This window comes from Mus musculus, chromosome 10 (assembly GCF_000001635.26).
Source record: "Mus musculus strain C57BL/6J chromosome 10, GRCm38.p6 C57BL/6J".
Classification (NCBI taxonomy): Eukaryota; Metazoa; Chordata; class Mammalia; order Rodentia; family Muridae; genus Mus; species Mus musculus.
In genome coordinates, this window is record NC_000076.6 from 80494417 (window position 1) to 80518268 (window position 23852).

Here is a 23852-nt window from a genome sequence, read left to right on the forward strand (position 1 = left end):
CCTGCTTTTCCTTGTGCTTGAGGCCAATGTGTGATTGTTCTGGGGACCTACTAATAGCCCCACTTCATCCCAAAAGAGGTTTTGAAATCTTTGTGTGCATACGGGGAAAACAGCCCATCTTTCTGAGAGTGTCAACAGAGTTGGGGGGCGTTTGTAGCCACACTTCAGGAACTGGGGGCGGGTAGGGGCAGAAGGGGGAATGTACAGGACAGAGAATCAAAGACGCTGATATGAGAACACACACACACACTCACTCACACTCACACAGAGCCAGGACTAGCGGTCCCCCACCCCAATCCCTCAGGTTCTTCTCAGGGCAAGGAGAATGGGGAGACCCAAGAAGCCAGCCTGGTGCTCCAAGGGGTTTGGCGGGTGCAGGCGGAGCGATGGGCGGGGGCGCTGACGTCAGACCCGGGCCGGGGCGCCGGCGGCGGCCGCCCCGCCACATCCTGGTGGCCGCTGCTCGCAGCAGCCGAAGCCGAGCGAGAGCACTGAACAAGCGGGACAGTAGCAGCCGCCGCCACCAGGAGCGTCGGCCAGTGCGTGGGGACCATGCTGCGGCCTTGAGCACACACGAAGAGGACACCCAGGATGGAGTTGAGCTTGGAGAGCCTCGGGGGGCTGCACGGGGTGACACACGCGCAAGCCGGCGAGCTGCTGAGCCCGGGCCACGCGCGCTCCGCCGCGGCCCAACACCGAAGCCTAGTGGCATCGGGGCGCCCAGGCCTGGTGGCCGGCATGGCTAGCCTGCTGGACGGTGGTGGCGCCGGGGGCGGGGGCGCCGGGGGCGCGGGGGCTGCAGGGGCCGCGGGTGGTGGCCCTGACTTCCGTGGGGAGCTGGCTGGCCCCCTGCACCCGGCCATGGGTATGGCGTGCGAGGCCCCAGGTTTGGGTGGCACCTACACCACGCTCACGCCCTTGCAGCACCTGCCGCCGCTGGCCGCCGTGGCCGATAAGTTCCACCAGCACGCGGTGGCTGGGGCGCACGGAGGCCATCCACACGCTCACCCTCACCCGGCCACCGCGCCGCCACCGCCCCCTCCGCAGCGCCTGGCGGCCAGCGTGAGCGGCAGCTTCACCCTCATGCGCGACGAGCGGGCGGCGCTGGCCTCGGTGGGCCACCTCTACGGGCCTTATGGCAAGGAGCTGCCCACCATGGGGTCGCCACTGTCGCCGCTGCCCAGCGCGCTGCCCCCCGCTCTGCACAGCGCCCCGCAGCCGCCGCCGCCGCCACCGCTCGCCGCTTACGGGGCTCCGGGCCACCTGGCCGGGGACAAACTACTGCCACCTGCCGCCTTCGAGCCACACGCGGCGCTTCTGGGGCGCGCAGAGGACGCGCTGGCCCGAGGGCTGCCTGGAGGCGGCGGCGGCGCGGGAGGCGGCGGGGCGGCCGGCGGGGCGGCCGCGGGTTTGCTGGCTCCGCTGGGCGGGCTGGCTGCGGCCGGGGCGCACGGGCCTCACTCAGGCGGCGGTGGCCCCGGAGGGGGCGGTGGCGCTGGCGGCGGCAGCGGCGGCCCGGGAGCCGGCGCTGCAGCCGAAGAGATCAACACCAAAGAGGTGGCCCAGCGCATCACCGCCGAGCTGAAGCGCTACAGCATCCCGCAGGCCATCTTCGCGCAGCGCATCCTGTGCCGCTCGCAGGGCACGCTCTCCGACCTGCTGCGCAACCCGAAGCCCTGGAGCAAGCTCAAATCCGGCCGCGAGACCTTCCGCAGGATGTGGAAGTGGCTGCAGGAGCCGGAGTTCCAGCGCATGTCGGCGCTGCGCCTGGCAGGTAGGGACAAGGGCCCCTGAGGCTCGATCCTGGGGGACATGGTTGGCACAGGATGAAGGACCTTGGCTAGTGCGTCCTGCCAGCCTAGAGGGGGGAAACTGTAGCCTCTGAGGCTGACCCGGGGTCTGCATCGCCGAGTGTCACTAATAGAAAGAGGGCAAATACAATTATTGTTTCCGTCCCTATTCTTTTAGGGACTGTGTAGGGTGTCTAGTGTCTTTGAGGCTGATGTAGACATAGGGTGCTAAACTAAAACAGCCCTCGCGTGGCTCCGTGTGTGCGCGTGTATGCGCGCGTCTGTAGCACGTTCCTTGGGTTCACGATCCCCTGCGATCAGAGGTGCCACTCCCCTCGTCCCCAAACATCCTGCAAGAGGGACCAAAGGCGCCCTCTCTCCACCCAGTCACAAAGCTCTAGGTGCTGACTAGACTCAGCCAAGGCCTGGCCACCGCTCTGCCCCCAGCCCCAGCACCACCACCACCACCGAGCTCTCTTCCTATGCAGCTCAGCCTCTGCCGACGATCGATCCGCTAGTCCCCCATCCCTCCCCCCTCTGGCCGTTGGCAAAGGTCATTTGAGATTGGGGGAGGGGCAGCCCTTGGGACCCTGGGCTCAGTGGCATCCACCAGAGGCCTTCACACCCCCCCCCCCCCGTGGCTCCCAGGGCCTCACTCCCTCCTGTTTTCCTGTCCCCCCTTTCTACTTCTCTCCACGGGGACAAATTGCTGTCCCTCTCTTCGAGCTGCCTCTTCGGTACCCAGTCCAGTCTCTCTTTATTCTTTTCTTCTCTTGCGCCTTGCCTGAGTCTCTCCCACACACAGAAGCATGCGAGCCAGCCCCTGGGGGACCCGTTGTCTCCTCCTTTGGTCTAACCTGTCCCCTCCCACCCCAGCGAGGAATGTGGGGGTGTGCCATAGACCCTACATCCTCCGTGATTGGGAAGGGGTGTCAGGAGGCCGGTGGTCTGGGCAGAGCGTTTTTTCTATGGCGTAGTGGGGAGGGGGCTGTGCACCCCGTTCCAGGGACAATAGCGGTTTCCAGAGCCTCATCGATCCCTCTGCATACAAACACAGAGAGGGGCGGGGCAGCCGGGACTCAAGAGAGGCGCCCCTAAGGCAGGAGCTGAGAACTGGGTTGACTGTACCCCTCAGACCACACTACAAGCCTGTGTGGGGTGCAGAGAAGCAGGGGCCCCTGGGCGTAGCGGGGGGGTAGATAGACGTGGGTTTGGTTGGAGCCTGTGCTACTTGCTCTATCTGTGGATTCTAAGCCCACTGTGCAGGCTGGCACACACACAGACCCACTTTAGTTTCCCCTTCCTCTGGAGTCTTTAGTGGGATAACTCAGTGATGAGATGCGCCCTGTCTTTGGGCTTTTGGGGCCATGCATTCCTGGGGGGTGGGCAGGTGGCACTGGAAGACATTAGGATAAACACACACACAGGTTTATCTGAAGAGCCCTGTTGCTAGTGAGGGACACAAGGACACCTGCCCCAGAACACAGCCCCTATCCTGTCCTGTCCTGTCTTGTCCATGGTTCTCCTCGGGTAGTGTGCCCCCGATCCACTGTCTCCAGGTGATCTGGTGCTCTGTGGATTCTAAGACCAAGACCTCCCCTCCTGGACATACAACCATTGTGTACCCCAAATCCATGCCACTCGCCTGTCACCTGCACGAGTGACGTTCCAATTGCTCTCCTGTGGACACAAAAGGCGGACACACCACAGAACTGCTGGACAACACATGGGCCCAGGGTCCCAGATTCTGTAAGGCCATCAGCCCTCCGTGTCCCACTTGAAGCAAGAGGTTAGCCATTCCAAAGGGAGCCACGGTCAGACTGGCTTCTTGTCTCTCAAAGCTCTGGTGACCAGCATCTCTCCCTAAGACTGTTACAGGATGACTGTGTCACTTCTAAAAGTGTGGCCACCTCAGGGGAGCACAGAGTCGGGTAAAAAATGAGATACCTGGCCTGTTCCAGATCAGCCTTGGAGCCGAGGCTGTCACGCTGTGACCCAGCGCTCCAGGTCCCTTCTCTGTCTTCATCTTCAGACTCCGCTGGAGTCAGAAGTGGCAGCCGGGGTCATTAGGCTCGAGCCAGGCCTTTAGTTCTGGTCCCCGCACAAATGAAAAGCAGTTAAGTGGCGGTAAATTGTGACATTTAGAGGGTGCTGGGGCGGCCAGGCGAGACTCTTCAACATCCTGTGTCTTGGTGACAGCTGAAGGTGCCAAACCTGGAGCCGAGCACTGTCCCTCACTCCCTTATCCCCGACCCACTGGGGACAAAATTGGACCTTGGCTTCTATGAACCCAGGAGGGAAACTGTCCACCCAAGCAAGTCACAGACTTACTGGGAAAACATTGTCCCCAGTGCCACCAACCCTAGAATGTCCTTCCTACAAGACAAAACCAGTGAGAGAAAGGGAGAAGGTAGGGAGATGAAAAACAGACAGACAAACAGACGGGGGTGTTTGGGGGGGCGGGAGAGAGAGAGAGAAATGGTGTGGGAGAGAGAGATGTGAGTTGGAGAGACAGGAGGGAAAGGGGAGGGTGGAGGGACAGAGAGAGGGAAAGAAACCAGAGCAGAAAGAAGCAAAAAGAAAGGCTGAACACAAAGAAAGGAGGTGGGCTAGGGAGAAGCCAGAAGGGGGCTGAGGTCAGGCTGGCCCCTCCTGGTCCCTGAGTCCCAGTAAAACACAGCCTTCCTTTGAGGACCCCTGAGAGTAAGTCCTTTCTTTGTTGTGCCCAAGAAACACAGCAAAGAGCGGCAGAGTCCCAGCCCTACCCCAGTGTGTGTTGTCCCCCGCCTGCCTCAGTTTCCCTAAATGTAAAACATGCATTGTGTGTGTAGGGAGTAGTCACTGAAGACCCCAGCTTTCCCAGGCACTTTTCCCACCAGGGGGGACATATTTGCATCTGCTCCCACACCACCCCAGAATCTCCTCTCTGAGCTGTGTGCCCCACCATCACCACCACCACACACCCCAGTGACAGTCACAAACTGTGATTATGGGAGCGGAGCTGGGGGAGGGGTGGCTCCTGGCGGGTGGGGCGGTCGATGAATTCGAATTACCGTCTGTGATTCATCACCGTGCGCCCAGGTCGATAGCTTCGGCCGGCTTCAAATATTGTTTAAATTGCAACTCTGTACTAAAAAAAAAAAAAAAAAAAAAATCTTTTTTGTAACTGATCAGAAAAATATACAAATATAATGAAATATTCAAAAGAGGAGACAGGAATTCACACACACACTACACATCATTTAGATACACCCCAAACCACACACATATACACACACTGTACACCCACACCCACACCACCCACACCACACATTTAACAGACACACCAGACATCACATACATATACACACTCTGTACACATATGCACACACACACACACACACACACACACCACACATCTAACAGATACACCACACACCACACACTGTACACACATGTACAGTATACCATACACCATACTTACATACTACACATTGTACACACACCGGACACAATAAACAACATACAATACATACACATATCATGCATACACACCACACATGCCCACACATGCCCACACGTGCACACACACACACACACACACACACACATGCACGCACGGAAAGGTCTAGGAGCTGTGGGCTGCTTGGTCTCCCCACAAGGAAACTGCACTTGGGGACGATGCAGATACAGAGGCAACAGGCCAGAGCGCTGGACAGGAAACAGACATAGTGTGTGTGACCACAGGTCCTTGAGACCCTCCTGCCCTGCCCTGTTTCCTCTCCTGTGGGTCCTGGAGAGGTGCTCAGCTGTCTGCCCCTTGTTATTTTATTTTATGTTTCATTTGGCTTTTTGAGACAAGTTTTCTCTGTGTAGCCCAGACAGTCCTGGAACTCACTCTGTAGACCATGCTGGTCTCAGAGCTCCATCTTCTCTACCTCCTACACCACCACCTCCCAGTTTAAACTCTTACCCTTCCATCTGAGGCTGTGAACACATCCTGGTGTCCCTTGGTCTGTCACTAAGGCCAGCTGATCTCCCTGCCTTGCCTCTGGGTTTGGCGATGACTGCTGTGTACCAGTATGTCTACCTTAGGATGCTGGGCTGGAACCCAGGGCAAAAGGCATGCCAGGCCAGCGCTCTCCCCATGCAAGTACAGCCCTGCCTCTTATTCTCAAAGGCCTGGAGTCTTCATGTAAACCTCTGATAGACTCCCCCAACACACACAAAAGGCTACAGCTCCCCACACACCCCAGAAAGTAGAGTCTGTTCCCAAAGGCCTTATTTAGACCCGGGACTCCCCTTTCTCCATTCTTAACTGAGCCTCAGTTTTCCAATCTGAGAAATGGACAGAGTTGCATAAGCCCCTCAGAGTGTTTCAGGGGCTCCTGAAAGGGACTGGGAGAGTGGCACAAGTCCACGTGGGTCAAAAATGGAAATACTCCAGGTCGCCACAGAAAATACACAGTGGCCATCTCCCCAGGGCTATGGGTGGCAAACCTGTGTAAGGCCTTTGTGAACCATTCTCGGGGAGGCAGGTGGGGGGCATGCTGGAGTCCCTACAAGGAGCCCCTTATACCTGAGCAGGATCTGGTCAGGATAACCAGCCTGCCAATCCCACAGAGATTTCAGTCGAAAGCCTCCTGCATACTAAGAAACTGTCCAGCCCCTGACCATGCTCCTAGCGTGGGGGGATTCTAGGCGGGGCTCCACTCTGACCACGCCTACAGTCCTCATGGTGTGTGTTGGGGGCAGGGTGGGGAGGGATTCTAGCCCGGGCTCTAGGACATTGCAGAAACAAGGAAGTATAGCCCCAGGACATCCGTGGGCATTAAGGAAAGACACACACTTTCCAGTGCAGTAGCTGGTGCGGTGTGAGCCCATTTCCCACTTCATAGCAGCCACACAGCAGAGGTTCTGGGCCTGTGTTCGACCCTCTAGCTCTCATGAGGTAACAGTATCCTGGACACTGGTGAGTTGTTTCTCTCTCTGTCTCTCTCTCTCTCTCTGTCTCTCTTTCTCTCTGTCTCCCTCTCTGTCTCTCTCTGTCTCTGTCTCTCTCTCTCTGTCTCTCTCTCTCTCTGTCTCCCTCTCTCTCTGTCTCTCTCTCTGTCTCTCTTTCTCTCTGTCTCCCTCTCTCTCTGTCTCTCTCTCTGTCTCTCTGTCTCTGTCTCTGTCTCTGTCTCTCTCACACACACATACACACACCCTCCTCAGAGATCCTCAGGAGAAGGAAGGCAAGCTTTGTACATTTGACTCCCTAGGACGCTGCGACTTCAATTCCTGGCAGACTGTCCCCACCCCCACCCCCATGTCAGTGTCCCAGGATGAGCCTAAGTTGGTGTCAGAGGAAAGTCAAGTTCACACCTTGCCCTAAATCCAGTCGACACTTCCTATGACCACTCCAGAGTCTGGTAGACAGGAGCAAGCGGCAGGGCTGTTTCTTCTGCTTGGTGAGAAGCTGAGGCTGACCTCTGGTCCTTCTGTCTAAAGATCCCTCAAGGTGGGTTTGATATGTTGGGGGAAAGGCTCAGGCTGCAAAGCCTGGGGGCTTGAGTTTAATCCCTGGGGACATACATGGTGAAAGGAGAGCTTCCATTCTGACCTCTGAAAGTGTGCTATCCCCCCACCTACATCCACACAAACACAGAATAAAATGTAATTTTAGCCAGACAGTGGTGGTGCATGCCTTTAATCCCAGCACTCAGGAGGCAGAGACAGGTAGATATCTGAGCTCAGCCTGGTCCAGGACAGCAAGGGCTACACAGAGAAACCCTGCCAAAAGAGAGAGAGAGAGAGAGAGAGAGAGAGAGAGAGAGAGAGAGAGAGAGAGAGAAGAAGGAGGAGGAAGAGGAGGAGGAGGAGGAGGAGGAGGAGGAGGAGGAGGAGGAGGAGGAGAAGAAGAAGAAGAAGAAGAAGAAGAAGAAGAAGAAGAAGAAGAAGAAGAAGAAGAAGAAGAAGAAGAAGAAAAAGAAGAAGAAGAAGAAGAAGAAGAAGGAGAAAAGTAATTTTAAAACCCACAAACTTACTAAGCCTCTTTCAACTAAATTCCTAGCCTGAACGAAGGCACTCCCCAGCTGTAGATTCCCTATCAACTATTACCTTTCCAGGCCAAAATACAAGCCACACCCATCACTGCCCTGCTGCCTCCAGCTGAGGGGGACTCTTCATGGCCACTATGGGGACTCTGAGCTCCCCTGCCAGAGCCCCTAAGATGCAGAAGGCAGCTTCCCGGGACAGCCTTCCGTCTATGGTCTCCTCAGCCCTCCTGCGTGTATGGGGGGACTTGGGCTGGAGGAGCAGGTGAGGAACAGCAGCCAGGAGGCCTGGCAGTTCGTGAGGCTGGAGGAAGGAAGCCAGGCCGCCCCCGTGCTCTCTTTGTGTTAGCCTGTGAACAGCCTGGCTTTAACCAGGAGAGTTCAAGCTGGTTTGAATCAAGTTTTTAATTAAAAATAGACGGTGATCAATACCCTAGGCAGTGCTGGAGGGGGAGGGTAGAGGCTGGAACCAGAGCGGGCGTGGCTGGGAGGTCCGTGTGACCCTCTGGCAGCTCAAGACACCTGTGGCCTCAGTTTCCCCTAGGCGGATTAACTCCGGGAGTCACACCTCCGGAAGTCACACCAGTGGGCACAGGTGAGGACAGTTGAGGGACTTGAATTATTGTCACATTGAAAAACTACACAGAGAAACAGGATCCGGACCTGCGCCCGCCTGGATCCCCAGGACTCCCCAGGGAAAGCAGCCCTGAGCACCGGTCACTGCTATAGGCGGGCACCTCCGTCCTTGCCACGGACCTCGCACTTAGCGCTGGGGAGCTGCAGAGGGCCCGTCTGGGCCCAGAGGCCTGGATGGACTTGCGGCAAACACCACCCCGCGGCTCTGAGCAGGCCCACCAGCTTTGGGCGGGACGGATCCCTGAAATCCTAGACGGTCGGTTGGTGCCCAGCTTTGAAAGAGAGCTTGCAGGGTCCCCGTTGCCGGGAGGAGGAGCAGCCTCCTGCCCTGTCACTCCCTCTGCGCTGCCCTTCGCTTTCTTCTCTCTCTTCTGGCCTCAGAAATCTTGCAAAATAATTCTGTATTAGCGTTTTGTTTTGTTTTGTTTTGTTTTTGAGATAGAGTCTCATGTAACCCAGACTAGTCGCAGTCGCCTTCAGTGTAGCTGAAGATCACATTACACTCGAAATCCTGTTGCCCACACCATAATATTCATTATTTTTATTTTTGGATTTTTTGAGACAGGATTTTTTTTTTTTTTCTATTTAGCTCTGGTTCTCTTGGAACTCCCTCTGTAGACCAGGCTGGCCTCAAACTCTCAGAGATACTCTTGCCTCTGCCTCCCGAGCGCACTGAAATTAAAGGCGTGTGCGCTGCCCTCCCTAAACACGACCTCGTTAGTTTTATTTTTATTCTCTCACTTGCTCGGGCTCCGGGGAGAGCCGACGGGATACTCGACGATAAAGAGCTCTTGTCGTGGTTTGCCTAGCGGCCTACCAGTCCGCACTCACCGCACAGCGGTTTCCACACAGTTGGGCTCCAGCCCGTCCTAGGTCAGGTGATTTGGGAACCGTGGTTCCCTGGAGAGGCAGGACGCACTTCCGGGGACAGAGCCCAGGGCTGAGAGCCCTTATCAGTGGATTAATTCACTAACAATTGAAGCGCTCCCTCGCTGACCTGCCTTGGCTGGGCCGGCCTCTGGTTTTCAGGCACCTGGTTCCTTTCCAGCCATCTTTTGCTAATTCTTCTTCCAACTGCCGCCTTGCCCTTTGCAAATGACTTATTAAACATCGAAGCTCAGCCTGGCGTGGTGGTACACGCCTGTCATCCCAGCACTTGGGGGACTGAGACAGAAGAATTGCCAAGAGTTTGGGCTACAGCAGCGAGAGCTTAAATCAAAAGAGAGAAAAGAGTCGGAGGGGAGCCCACTGAGGACATTGGGGTCCCGGTCATCCTCAACTATGTAATAACTTCAGGACAACCTGCACTACCAGAGTCTCAAAGTTTGTGTGCGCTGTGCTGTTTGCTCACTCGGTTTACCCCCATGGAGGATTGATCAGTGAGAGGTCTCCTTGACTGAAAGCCCAGGTGGGAACGGCCCCTGGCTGCCCCCACGTCCCTTCCTTGTGACTCTCTAACTCCCAGGTGCCCCTCCTCTGCAGTGAGCAGGCCAGGTGTGTGTGGACGGTTCCAGATAGGCTTTGAAAAATGAAGACATTAAAATCCTCTATGGGAGGGAGGGATGGAAGGGGAGAGGGAAGGAGGGAGGGAAGGGGGAGGAAAAGGGAAAGGGAGGGAGGGAGGGAAGGGCGGGAAGAAGAGAGGGAGGGAGGGAGGGAAGGGGAGGGAGGGAAGGGGGGAAGGAGGGAGGGAGGGAGGGAGGGAAGGGGAGGAAGGGAAGGGGGAAGGAGAGAGGGAGGGAGGGAGGGAAGGGGAGGGAGGGAAGGGGGAAGGAGAGAGGGAGGGAGGGAGGGAAGGGGAGGGAGGAAGGGGGGAAGGAGAGAGGGAGGGAGGGAGGGAGGGAAGGGGAGGGAGGTGGGGTCAATCTGACACCTGATACTGGCTCAGGTGCTCAAGGGGAGCTCTGGGCAGTGTGGGGAGGGGAAGAAGGAATTGGTTTGGGAATCTGTGGGGAAGGGTCCTCACCCGGCTCTCCCACCCACAGGAACCACCTTCCTGAATGTCTTGGGGACTTGTGACCCTGGCAGAGTCACAGAGCCAGAGAGGCTCCTCTCGGGAGCATCTCGGGGAAATTCAGCCTGGCTGGGTTGAGTCACCATGTTGGGGAGAGATTGTTGGTTTCAACGTAGGCCCCCACCCTGCAGCTCATGGTGGGGCAGGACTTGTCACCACGGTAACCAGCCATCATCCCAGCCGGAGACCAGGCTGGTATTGAATTGTGGGCTGCAGGAGTGAGAGTGAGGAGGGGGGACGGGCGCCGCCATCGCTCAGCACACACCAGGCTTAGTAGACGGGGAGGGAGGGAGGCAGGGAGGGGGGGAGGGACTGACTGGGGGGCAGGGGTTGTGGGGGTGCTCTGTGGGTGGGGTGGAGCTGGGGAGGTACCTAGATACCTTTCTATGCCTTTCTTAATTTCTTTCCTTTTCTTTTCTTTTTTATAAAGATTTGATTATTTTATGTATGTGAGTACACTGTAACTGTCTTCAGACACACCAGAAGAGGGCATCAGATCCCATTACAGATGGTTGTGAGCCACCATGTGGTTGCTGGGAATTGAACTCAGGACCTCTGGAAAAGCAGCCAGTGCTCTTAACACTGCTGAACCAGCTCTCCAACTTTCCTTTTAATTTTTAATTTTTTTTTTTGAGACAGGGTCTCTCATAGCCCAGGCTGGCCTCCAATTCCCTATGTAGCCAAGGATGGACCATGAACTGATTCTTTTGTTTCACTGAGAGGGTGCGGGGCAGACATGTGCTACCTCGCCTATTTATTTAATGTTGGAAATGAAACCCAAGGCCTAATGCTTATTGGGCAAGCACTCTACCCACTGAGCTACAAGTATTCTGTCCACTGAAATACAAGCCCTCTGTCCAATGAGCTACAAGCACTCTGTCCACTGAAGTACAAGCCCTCTGTCCACTGAGCTACAAGCACTCTGTCTACTGAGCTACAAGCACTCTGTCCACTGAGCTACAAGCACTCTACCCATTGAGCCCCAGCCTTAGGATCATTTCTTATGGGATGAGGCCAAAGCTTTGCAGGAAGTAAAGTGAAGGGCTTCATGGGTTAGAGGCTATTGTGGCTGGGCTTAAGTGATGTGTAGTTGTCTGTTCACAGTTGCTCCATCCATCTTCCAGAGGGGATGACCCCCTGAAAGCTGACCTGTGTGAGACTCTCCTAATCCGCTCTCACAGCCACGGGAGAGATGAGACCCAGACCTCGACTTTTCTCACACACACACACACCCCATCCCCACGAAACTGAGGAGCTCTGTGTCTTTTTCAACTCATTAAGTATTTTTTCTGCCACCTCTGGGCAATGGAAAAAAAGGGAGTCCCGCCCCAGAAACCTCAGAACAGTTGCACATAAGGCCTTGGCCTGGGGTGGTCTGTAGACTCTAGTAACTCTAGAGAACCAAGAAACGGGCAACGCAGGTTCCCCGCGTGCAAAACCCGGAGTCTAAACAGATTACACCCTAAACTCAGGGTTTTCGCCTCCAGCTGCCATGCCTTTGCGGGATATAACCCAATAGACCGGGAGCGCCTGCCCTCTTCTGGACACAATGTGAACTTCAAGACGATGGGGCAAAGCTGGTGGGTGGCAGGAACACGGGCTCTCTCTCTCTCTCTCTCTCTCTCTCTCTCTCTCTCTCTCTCTCTCTCTCTCTCTCTCTCTCTCTCACAGACACACACACACACACACACACACACACACACACACACCCCAGGGTATGGTGACACCTACTTGTAGTCTCAGCCCTGGGAAGACAGGAACAGGAGATCCTGGGGGTTTGCCCTCGGCCAGTCTAGCCAAACCTACAAGCTCCAAGGCGAGGGGCAGGAGAGAAGGTTCTGTGGCTAAGGGTGGCTGCTGTTTTAAAGGGCCTGAATTCAATTCCCTGCCACATGGAATACAACCCTGTGACTCCAGCTCCAGACCCAACAACATGGGGCAACTCATTGCACATGCCCCAGTGTAGACACAGCTACACACAAATTTTTAAATAAGAAAAATTAATCTTTTTTTTGTTTGTTTTGGTTTTGTTTTTTTGAGACAAAGTTTCTCTGTGTAGCCCTGGCTGTCCTGGAACTCACTCTGTAGACCAGGTTGGCCTCGAACTCAGAAATCCGCCTGTCTCTGCCTCCGGAGTGCTGGGATTAAAGGCGTGCGCCACAATGCCCAACTCTTTTTTTTTTTTTTTTTAATCTTTTTTTTTAAAAAGTTGTCAAGCCATGTTGGTGCGCACCATTAATTCTAATACATGGGAGCAGCAGCCAGCCTGGTCTACAAGGTGAGTTCCAGGGCAGCCAGGGCCACACAATGAGACCCTGGTTTCCAAAAAAGGCGGGGTAGCCACAGATCAGGACAGAGGGGTGGTGGAGGAGGCTTGTATGGGACTGGTGTGCACTGAACACTGTGTGTCTTGGTTTTACTGGTGATAGGAGAGGCCTGTAGACTCACCCCAATCCCTAGAACTAGATGACTATGACCCCAGCCCTGCAGCTGTCAAGGCACCTGTGTGAGGCAGCTCCGATGGCACAGAGAAGGCTGATGGGGCCCTGGAGGTGGCCCTGGGAGCCCAGGCTAGAGGAGGTAGACTCCAGGGTGGGGATCGTGCTATGTTTAATAGTGATTTGAGGACACCACGGTTAACAGTGCGGATGGGAGAGAAGAAAGCAAGAGAGCAAGCCAAAATGCAGCAGAAGTGAGGGCGGGGATGGGGTGGGGAGGATGGGTGTGGCGGGCGTTGGGCAGTTGGCTGTCTAGGTGGCAATGGGGGAAGGGAGGGTGGGATTGAGAGAGGACAGTGGAAGGTGAAGGAGGAGACAGGAGGAAGACATGAAGGAGGAGATGGAGGGGAATGAAGGCGCTGGAGGAGGAGGGAGATGGGAGAGGAGATGGAGGAAGAGAAAGAGGAGATGGAAGAGGAGATGGAGGTGAAGACAATAGGGCAGATGTACGGTGCATGGCAGTGCTTGGAAGGAAGGGAGTCTGAAAGAGACAGTGGAGATGATCACTGGAGGTGAGAGAGAAGAACTCAGCCTAGGATGAGGCTATCTCTTAAATGGAGATGGACCCACACCATAGGTCAGCCTGGGCCCTGAAGAAGAGTCTGTGACTGGCCTGGTGCTCCCAGGCTCAGTTTCCTCTGCACTGAAATGGAGAGAGCTTGGCTTGAGTTGACTTAGAGGCTGACAGCTGCTATAAGGGTCCCTGTAGCCTCATCTTCCAGAATCCTTCTCTTGGGCAGCGGGAAATGGGGAGTGGGGGGACCATGGGTTCAGACAGCAGTTCAGCCTGGAGCCAGGGCTGTGTCACTAGACGGAAGACAGGGAGCAGGCAGTGGTTTCATGAACCATCCACCCAAAAGGGACTTTTTGTTTCTTTCCAGACTTATTCTGTGGCTGGCCTCTCCCCTACCCTGGGTTTGGGGTTCCCCTTTAGAGACTCCAAGAAGATCCACCCAGGTCTGGCCTGTCAATGGTTTGTCTCTGGCTGGCCCTCTCTAGACAAATGATTTACTGTCTCTGTGTGAATAAAAGGAATATTTTATCATAAGGACAGAATAACAAATCCATAGAAAGCTCTTGACAAGAAAATCTTGTGTGTTCTGAGAATCTGTATTTCTGTCCCCTTCTAACAGTCTAGTAGTAGACTGCTAGGTGGTACCATAGGTAGATGGGTGGATGGGATGTGTGGATGGATGGGTGGGTGGGTGGATGGATGGGTGGATGGATAGATGAGTGGATGGGTGGGTGGGTGGGTGGGTAGATGGATAGATGAGTGGATGGGTGGGTGGGTGGATGGGTGGGTGGGTGGGTGGGTAGATGGATAGATGAGTGGATGGGTGGGTGGGTGGGTAGATGGATAGATGAGTGGATGGGTGGGTGGATGGATGGGTGGATGGATAGATGAGTGGATGGGTGGGTAGGTAGGTAGGTAGATGGATGGGTGGGTGGATTGTGGGTGGTGGGTGAATGGGTGGATGGGTAGATGGGTGGATAGATAGATAGATGGGTGATTTCTTCTTCTAGTTGGATCCTCATCCCAGGATGAGTATCTGCCACCACACTCCTAAGAACCTCAGGGAAGACCATCTCCCTTTGTTTCTGTTAGTGTCCATCCGCCAGCATGGAGCACCATCTACCTGCCAGCCTTTGCCAAATATAGGTGCATATTTGTAGGGTTTAGGATGGAAGCCAGGGTCTTACCATGCAGGTTGGCTGGGCAACAGTCAATTTTCATTGTCCACTTGAGGCAACCAAGGACTACCAGGGAATGGCGTCTCAGTGAGGGACTGTAGCGTAGGTGGATGTGGGCCTGTCTGTGTGGGATCACCTTTGTGCTCTGTTATTGTTTGAGTCGGGGTCTCTCTATTATGCGGCCCTAGCTATCCTAGAACTCGATCTGTAGACTGGGTTGGTCAACTTAAAGAGATCCACCTGCTTTTGCCTCCCGAATGCTGGGATTAAAGTCATGCACTATCATAACTGGCCAAGGGGTTCTCTGTTGTGTTACCTTGGGTGGGAAGAAGACTGGTACATTGTCCCTGGATTTGGGTCCTGAACTGTGTGAATAGAGAAGGCATGGGAGGGGGCTGTGTAGACAGCTCAGTAGTTAAGGGCAGCCACAGCTCCCAGCAACTGCAGCTCACAGCCACCTGTGACTCCAGCTCCTGTGATCTGCCTCCCCCTTCTGGCCTGAGAAAGTACTGCACGTACACACGCAAGACACTGCCCCACTCTCAACTAAAAACAAAACTAAAATGTAAAAAGAAAGAGTGGGGAAAAGTCAGCTGAGTTCAAGCAAGAGTGCAAGCTGGGTAGTCACAAGCAAGCTTGCGAGCCGAGTTGTCATGAACCCTTTCCCCCTAGCTCTCTTCACCTCGGTATTTTATTCCAGCAACCAAAACGGGTCCCGCTGCCGCCCGTGCCTCAGATCCCAGTCTGTGTGTTCACACGTGCACGGGTGACGTCAGAGGTTCTCAATTCCTCTCACACTATTTGTTTGGAAATTTGTTTAGTTTTACTTTATGCATTTGAATGTTGTGGCTGCATGTCTGTCTGTGCACCACGTGGCAACCTCAGAGGTCAGAGAGGACGTGGGATCCCCTTGAAGCTCGACTTACAGATGACTGTGAGGCCCCTGGTGGGTGCTGGGAACAAACCTGGATCCTCTGTGCTCACAGACAGTGCTGTAACCGCTGAGCTGAGTGTCCCTCTTGCCCTGATCCACCTTTTTCTTTTTTTTCTTTTTTTTTTTCCTTTGAGTAGAGTCTCTCAGGAGACCTGCGTCTCACCGATTAGGGCCAGGCAGGGTTGTCTTGGGATCTGCCTGTCTCCCAGTCCTCAGCGCTAGGATTTCAGAAGCTCACCTCAACAGCAGACTCTCGTGGGTTTGGAGGATTCAAACTCGGGCCCTCCTGCTTATCTGAGGTCTTTACTGACAGCTTTCTCCCAGCCTTTGTGACATCCTTCATCTCTAAACCCCACCCGCCCCCAACCAGCTTGCCCATCTGCTGAGAGATCCACCTTTTGCCATGGGATGCTCGTGGTTTGGCCATGCGTGTCGAATCCATGACGCAGCCACAGAGACTGTAAGGATTCCATTTCCTCTTTTGTGCAACTCTGCAGATCCTTAAGCCACTCGAGCAATTTCACTGCCCAAGCGGGAGGCAAAACCAACTCATTGAGGCTTGTGTAAGGGAGGCATTCATGAGGCAGTGAGCTCTCAGGACTTACCCTGGAGCTTTCCGTTCCAGGCTGGTACCGCAGCAGTTCCAGAGGGAACCCTCTCCTACAGAGCAACTCCCAGGTTCTCTTCTGTTCTGGCATTTTTCACTTATCCTACACTTAATGTAAGCCCTGAAGGGGGATGGGGGAAAGAGAGAGACAGAAAGAGAGACAGAGACAGACAGAGACCGAGAGAGAGATACAGAGAGACAGTGACAGAGAGACAGAAACAGAGAGACTGAGACAGAGAGACAGAGACCAAGAGAGAGAGAGAGACAGAGACACAGAGAGAGACTAAGAGAGAGAGAGACAGAGAGAGAAAGAGAGAGAGAGAGAGGAAGGAAGGAAGGAAGGAAGGAAGGAAGGAAGGAAGGAAGGAAGGAAGAGAGATCTGTGAAATATCATCCACTCTTGCAGTCCTTGGCTCTCTGTGTTTGTTTGTTTGTTTGTTTTCTTTTTCTTTTTTTTTTTTTTTTTTTGGTTTTTCGAGACAGGGTTTCTCTGTATAGCCAACTCTGCCTCCCTAGTGCTGGGATTAAAGGCGTGCGCCACCAGGCCCGGCTGTGTTTGTTTGTTTAAACAGGCTCTCTATGCAGCCCTGGCTGGCCTGAAACTTGCTATGTATACCAGGCTGGGATTGAACTCACAGAGATCCCCTGTCTCTGTGCTAGAATGAAAGGTGTGACCACTACACATCACTCCCACTGTACCTTCATCCCAGTTTTGTGCTTAATATCAAGATAGTTGGCGAAATATTCTGGTGGAATATACATTTTCCTTGTTTCTTCCTTCCTTTCTTTCTTCCTTCCTTTCTTTCTTTCTTTCTTTCTTTCTTTCTTTCTTTCTTTCTTTCTTTTATTTTATTTGTTTGTTTAATGTATGTGAGTACACTGTCATTCTCTTCAGACACACCAGAAGAGGGCATCAGACCCCATTACAGATGGTTGTGAGCCACCATGAGGTTGCTGGGAATTGAACTCAGGACCTTCGGAAGAGCAGTCAGTGCTCTTACCCGCTGAGCCATCTCTCTAGGCCCCTGTTTCTTTTTTAATTAATTAATTTATTTGGTTTTGTTTGTTTGCTTGAGCAGCAGCCCTGGCTGTCCTGGAACTCACACTATAGACCAGGAACTCAGATCCCTCTGCCTCTGCCTCCCAAGGGCTGGGACTAGAGACATGCACCACTCCCACCCGGCTATTTTACTTTTGATTACGTATATGAGTGTGTCTCTGTACATACCAGTTCCCACAAAGGCTAGAAGAGAGCATAGAGTCCTGTGAGCTGCAGTTACAGGTTAGCTGCCCAGTCTTCTGGGACCTAGACGTTGGTTCCTTGCACCGGCAGCAAATGTTCCTAAGTACGGAGCCGCCTCCAGCCCCATCTGCCCTTGGAGTTTTTGTTTTCTGGTTTCTGACCCCCTGAAAGCTTCTCTGGATCTTTCCCATGGCATCTGCCTTTCCTTTTTGGAAGCTTTAGGAAATTTTTATTTATTCTCAGGGTTCTGAAACGTCACAAAGACGTGTCTGCCCATTTCCATTCATCCACATGAAACCCATGTGCTTCAGTCCTGATTCTTCCTTCCTTCCCTATCACTGTGATAAAATACTTCAAGAAAAGCCAACTCAAGGGAACAAGGGTTTGCTTGGCTAATAGTTCCAGGTTCATTGCTTTGGGGAAGAGGAGGTTTTAGCAGCTGGGGAAGATGCTCACACTCTGTCTAAAGTTAGAAGAGACAGTGAAAACATGCATGCTAGGGCACTCACTCCAGGGATACCAGCCTAGAAAACAGTGCCACCCACAGTAGGCAGGATGCCAGCCTAGGGAATGCTGCCACGCACAGTGGGCATGTTTTCCCACTTCAATGAAAATAATCAAGTAATTCCCCGGCAGACAAACACAGACCCTGGTCTCCTGGGTGATTCTACACTTTGTCAGGCTGACAATTATCTTTAACCATCATATCTATGTACTTACATTTTTTATTTGTTGTTGTTGCTGTGTGTATGTATGATGCATGTGTGTGTGTGTGTGTGTGTGTGTGTGTGTGCGCACATGCCATGGTGCACCTATGGAGGTCAAAGGTCAATGCTGTTTTGTTTTGTTTTGTTTTGAGACAGGGTTTTCCTGGCTCAAAACTCTGGCTGTCCTGGAACTCACTCTGTTAGACCAGGCTAACCTTGAACTCAGAGATCCTCCTGCCTCTGCCTCCTGAGTGCTGAGATCAAAGACATGCTGTGCGCCACAGGACAATGTTTTAGAGTTGATTCTCTCTTTCTACCTTCATGCAGGTTCCAGGGATTGAACTCAGGTCACTGAGTGAGGGTGGCAAGCTTTTACCCTCTGAATTATGTTACAAACTGTCGCTCTCTCTCCTTTATCTGGTCATCTTTGTATCTGTTTTGAGTTGCATCTAGACCAGATGACAAACATTCTAACTCCAATTTGTAGACCCTCTACCCCCTAGCCACGCCCCCAACCTCTCCCTGGGAGATTTTAGGCAGGGGGATGGGCTCACAACAGACAAAGGCTGTGAACTGAGGTGGACAGGTCCTGAGGGAGTTCCAGAACTGGGCCAACAGGCGGTCAGGACTCTTTACTGCTTGAGATATAACCCAGGGCCTACAGTCAGCCACGTCTTCATCAGACCAGTCACACATGAGTCCCATTTTGTCCTCAACAGATGGGACTGCAGCATGTCAGGTATGATACACAACACCTACACCTATAGTTCTGGGGAAGGGGCCCATTTTGGGGTTGGAGTCAGGAGCCCTTGCTGAAGCGGCTGGCTGGCCGGGGAGGAGGGGAGGATTAGCGTTAGGAAGCTGAGGACCGCTCCCCTCTGGAGGCTCTGCTGCAGCCAGTGATGGCTCTGACTTGTGTTATCCAGCTGCCCCTTGCTTCATCTGTCCCCACACTGTGTGACTCCATGTCTTCCCCATACCTCTCTAGCTTGTCCTGTCCTCCATTTTTGGCTGTCTCTGCCTGCCTCTCTCCTAGTGGTCCAGTTTACACTGATTCCCAGACTTCTGCTCCCTGTCCCCTGACTCTGCCTGGCCTCCTCCCCTCCCCTTCCTTCCCCTGGCTTGTCCCATCTCTTCATCCTTGTGTCTCCCGTCCTCTTCCTCCCTCACATCCCTTTGTCCCTGCTGTGTCCCCTTGACCACGTTTCCTCACTCCTGGTCAGTGTTCTGCCCCTCCTCACGTGTCTGTGTCCCCTCACCCCCCCCCCATGATGTCCTCTCTCCCCTCTGTCCCCTTTCCAGCCTGCAAGCGTAAAGAGCAGGATCAGCAGAAGGAGAGGGCTCTGCAGCCGAAGAAGCAACGCCTCGTGTTCACAGACCTGCAGCGCCGCACGCTGATTGCCATCTTCAAGGAGAACAAGCGGCCGTCCAAGGAGATGCAAGCCACCATCTCGCAGCAGCTGGGCCTGGAGCTCAACACTGTCAGCAACTTCTTCATGAACGCCCGTCGCCGCTGCATGAACCGCTGGGCTGAGGAGCCGGGTGCCACCCCTGGCACCGGGACAGCTACTGCCACCTTCTCCAAGGCCTGAGCCTTTCCGCAGCACACACGCTAGCCCCAGGGAGCGAGGGGCCGTCCCTGAACCAGCCAAAGCAAGCCCTACCCCCACCCCCAGGGGACAGGGACCCCTAGCCCCCTCCCGCTCAATTTTGGACTCCAAAGGGACCCTGAGGGTAGAGTGGGTCAAGAATCAAGCACATCTTACAAACAGAACCCGGGTATTTAAAAAATGATTTTAATAGAGAACCCTTCTTTCCAGATCCCAGCCCTCCTCAAAAGCAGGAGGCAGACATCTGCCTGTCTTCCCCCACTTTCTCCACCAGGCCAGGTCTCTGTTTCCTTGTCCCCTCCCCAAAAACTGAGACCCATCCCAAGTGGCCAAAACAAGCTGGATCCTTACAGCATCCCCATGCCCAATCCTGCCCTCCGAGCCGCGGCCCCACCCCCACGCCCACTCCGCAGGATGGCCCCTCACAGCAGCCAAGACCCACCCCAGCCGCCACCCCGACCCCAGCGGCCTGGATAGCCTGTGCCAACAATCCCCTGCCTTAACGCCGGGGAGGGAAGCTGTGGGGAGCCCCCTGTCTCCAAGGAGACAGTGGCAAATGTGAGATGAGGGCTGCCCTGTGGATGCCTCCATCCCAGCACCCCTGGCTGAGTTCACTATAAGCACCTTGCTATGTGAAGAATGCTACACAGGGAACAAGGTCACCAGAGAGCAAAGATGACACCCCAGATCTCAGGAGAGGGACATCAGATTCTCCCAGATCTGGGGGAGCCATGAAGGCACCATCGGTGTCCCTTGGATGCAAAGTTCTGGAAATCTCTGGAATTCATCACCCATTTTTCAATTGATTGGGGTGCAAACCTGAGCGCCCCTTCAGAGGACATTCAGGGGTGAGCCTTGCATTGGTGACACCTCTCTCAGAAGAGAGACGATGAAGCTGAAAACTGCTTGCTCCATTGTTTTGCCAAAAAAAAAAATGTACAATGGGGAAAGGTCAGACACGACGGGGTCACCCCTCTGCTCAGCCCTCCAGTCTGGGTGACATTTCAAGACTGGCCTGGCAGCCATGTCCCAGGAGGCTGCCTCTTCCCCTCCCCCTCTGGGGTTCAAGATCCTGGGAATCCCTCTCCATTGAACCCTACTCCCATGGCTGCCTCCCAGAGAGGCCCCCCCACTCCCAATTTCCCTAGAGAATGCAAGAGAACTTTCTAGTGAGAAAAAGAAAAAGGAACCTTCCCCATCCTGTAAAGGCTACCTCATTGAGCCCACGCTGTGATTCGAAAGATCACGTTTGATACCAAAGATTTCCCCACCCCTAAGGGTTTGTGCTGGAAGCCAGGGTGTCCCCACTTTCACCCCATGGCTGTCCCCCACCCTAGAGAGAGAGAGAGAGAGAGAGAGAGAGAGAGAGAGAGAGAGACAGGAGGACAGCGAGGTCGGCGAGTGCCTTTTTACTGAACCAAAGATGTGTGTAGAGTGTCCTCTGTCCTCAGTGATTTGCTGCTCTCCCACAGGAGCAGCCAGGATGGATGCTTCTAGAACCTTCGGGTGTGAGGCAGAATGCTCAGAGTGAAAAGAGTCCCCTGTTCCCACTCATCAAGTGACAGGTCTCCCCAGACACACCCATGCTGGCAGATACATACAAGCTCACACGCATACATGCACACACTCACACATGCACACACATATGTGCACAGCTGGAGAGATGGCTCAGTGGTTAAGAGCACAGGCTGGTCTTGTTGAGGACCCAGTTTGGGTCCTCAGCACCCACATGGAGACTCACAACCACCCATAACTCCAGTGCCAGAGGACTAAATGACCTCTTCTGGCCCTCCTAGGTGCCCACACTCACATGCACACACATATATGATTAAAAATACATTTTGCTTTTGTTTTTTGTTTGTTTGTTTGTTTGTTTGTTTTTCAAGACAGGGTTTTTCTGTGTAGTCTTGGCTGTCCTGGAACTCATTCTGTAGACCAGGCTGGCCCTGAACTCAGAGATCTCCTGCCTCTGCCTCCTGAGTGCTGGGACTAAAGGCGTGTGCCACCACTACCCAGCTAAGAAAATTTAAAAAGTGTAAAACACATGCAGTATACACACACAGCCACAGGCACAAACACACAGCCACACATAGACATGCACACACAGGCACACACACGCACACAGAGGCACACACTCACAGGCATATACACACAGAGGCACAGACACACAGGCACACACACGCACACAGAGGCACACACTCACAGGCATATACACACAGAGGCACAGACACACAGGCACACACACGCACACAGAGTGCTCCCCCTTTCCCTTATATTCCTGATTCCTAGCTCCAAAGCCACCCTGCCCACCCTGTACCCAGCAGGTGCAGTGACATGTCCTATGAGCCAGCAGACTAAGACTCACAACATGAGCACTGAAAAAATGAAGTTTGACATGGTGACATGGTGACCTTAATCCCAGCCCTCAGGAGGCAGAGGCTGGCAGATGGATCTTTGTGAGTTCACATAGTGAGGGCCTGCCTCAAAAGTTCTATGACTCAATGACAAGTTAGAATCTACACACACAAACACATATGCCTCACTTGTGAGATAGGGCCTCTGTCTGTAGCTAAGGCTAGCCTCTAGCTTGAGATCCTTCTGCCTCAGTCTTCCGAGAGCTGGGATCACAAGCATGCATCATCAAACCGTTCTTTCTCCTTGTCTTTTTCTTTTCTCCTTTTGTTTCTTTTTCTTTTGCTTATGGAGGTTATGGGGATACAGCCTAGGACCTAGCACAGGCTGGGCAAGTATCACCCCTGACCACGCCTCCAGCCCCTCCTGGAGGATTCTAGGCTGGGCTCCATTTCTGAGTCACCAATAAAAGCTTTTCAAATTACACACACACACACACACACACACACACACGCGCGCGTGCACACACACACACACACGCACACATGCACGCACGCACACACACAGATATCAGTGCCCCTCTAAGCCCAGGTGGACCCCCATCCCTCCATCTGCCCTTCTGGTCCTTACCCACCAAAGATCTTTCCTACACAGGGAACCCATAGTCCAGCACAATTCCTTCTAGCCTTTGACAATTCTCTCTGAAATACCTCAAAATATTTAATGTATAGTTTATGTGCTTAAAAAAAACAAAAAACAAAAACAAAACAAAAAAAACCTTAGCTAGTTTTGGGATTATGTGACTTGAAGCTTTATACTGTTAAATTATAATTTTGCAAATAATGGCATGTTTATCTCTGACCGGTTCCATGGAGGTGCATCAAATGTCAGGGCATCGAAGCCAGTGGTCCCTGGGAGGGCGAGTGGGGGGACTGGTGGCCTTCACAGATTTCCTATGTACAAGAGTCTCTTAGGAAAGACAGAAAGGCGTGTGTGCGCACGTGCACGCGCAGTGGCTGTAGCTTCCCCTGGCTTGTTCTGTTTCCTCGTTTTATGGAGTCGTGTCTTCTAAGAGTATTTATGATTCTATGTGTTCTGTGTTCAAATGTAATTTAAGAAACAAATGAAAAGTGAAATTCAAATGGTGCTTGATTGACACATGGCCCAAATACTCTGAGGTCATAACTGGAGGGGGTGGGCACGGGGGCCTCGCCCATGGCTGTGCTTCAGGAGCTGGTTGGCCTGTCCTGTGGCTCAGTTTCTGTCCCCATCCTAAGGAACTGTGTCCAAGTAGGTGGCAAGGTCCTGGGTTAGAAAGAGGATCCTGGTGGTGCACGCCTTTAATCCCAGCACTTGGGAGGCAGAGGCGGGTGGATTTCTGAGTTTGAGGCCAGCCTGGTCTACAGAGTGAGAGAGAGAGAGAGAGAGAATGAAGAGAGAATGAATCCTGGAGCAAGCCAGACCTGAATGTTCTGTGTGTCCAGCCTGGCTGAGGGCCTCTGCCCTCTGTTGTTGGAGCTGGGTTGCATGTGGGTGACCATCGTGGACTCCTTCCCCACCCCCAACCATGTGGGTTTCATGTTAGCATAAATTTCCCAAAGCACCTTCAAAACAGACAACTGGGAAATTCATGAGTGCCAACTTCCCCAGATACCAAGAGTCTTCTCAAGACCTGCTCACCTCTCCTGAGACATCCTTAGCTTCCCAGCCACCAGGTATCTAGTTTTTGCAGACACCTGGGGACCCTGTAGA

General features: G+C 53.6%; 1 protein-coding gene across 1 annotated transcript; it reads left to right on the plus strand.

Annotated features, from left to right (window-relative positions):
* Window positions 1-489: 489 nt before the first annotated feature.
* Onecut3 (one cut domain, family member 3) lies at window positions 490-22850 on the plus strand. The gene is made up of 2 exons (NM_139226.3): window positions 490-1774; window positions 19441-22850. The coding sequence occupies exons 1-2, from the start codon at window positions 592-594 to the stop codon at window positions 19728-19730; spliced, it is 1473 nt and encodes a 490-aa protein (NP_631972.2). The 5' UTR covers window positions 490-591; the 3' UTR covers window positions 19731-22850.
* The last annotated feature ends 1002 nt before the right edge of the window (window positions 22851-23852 follow it).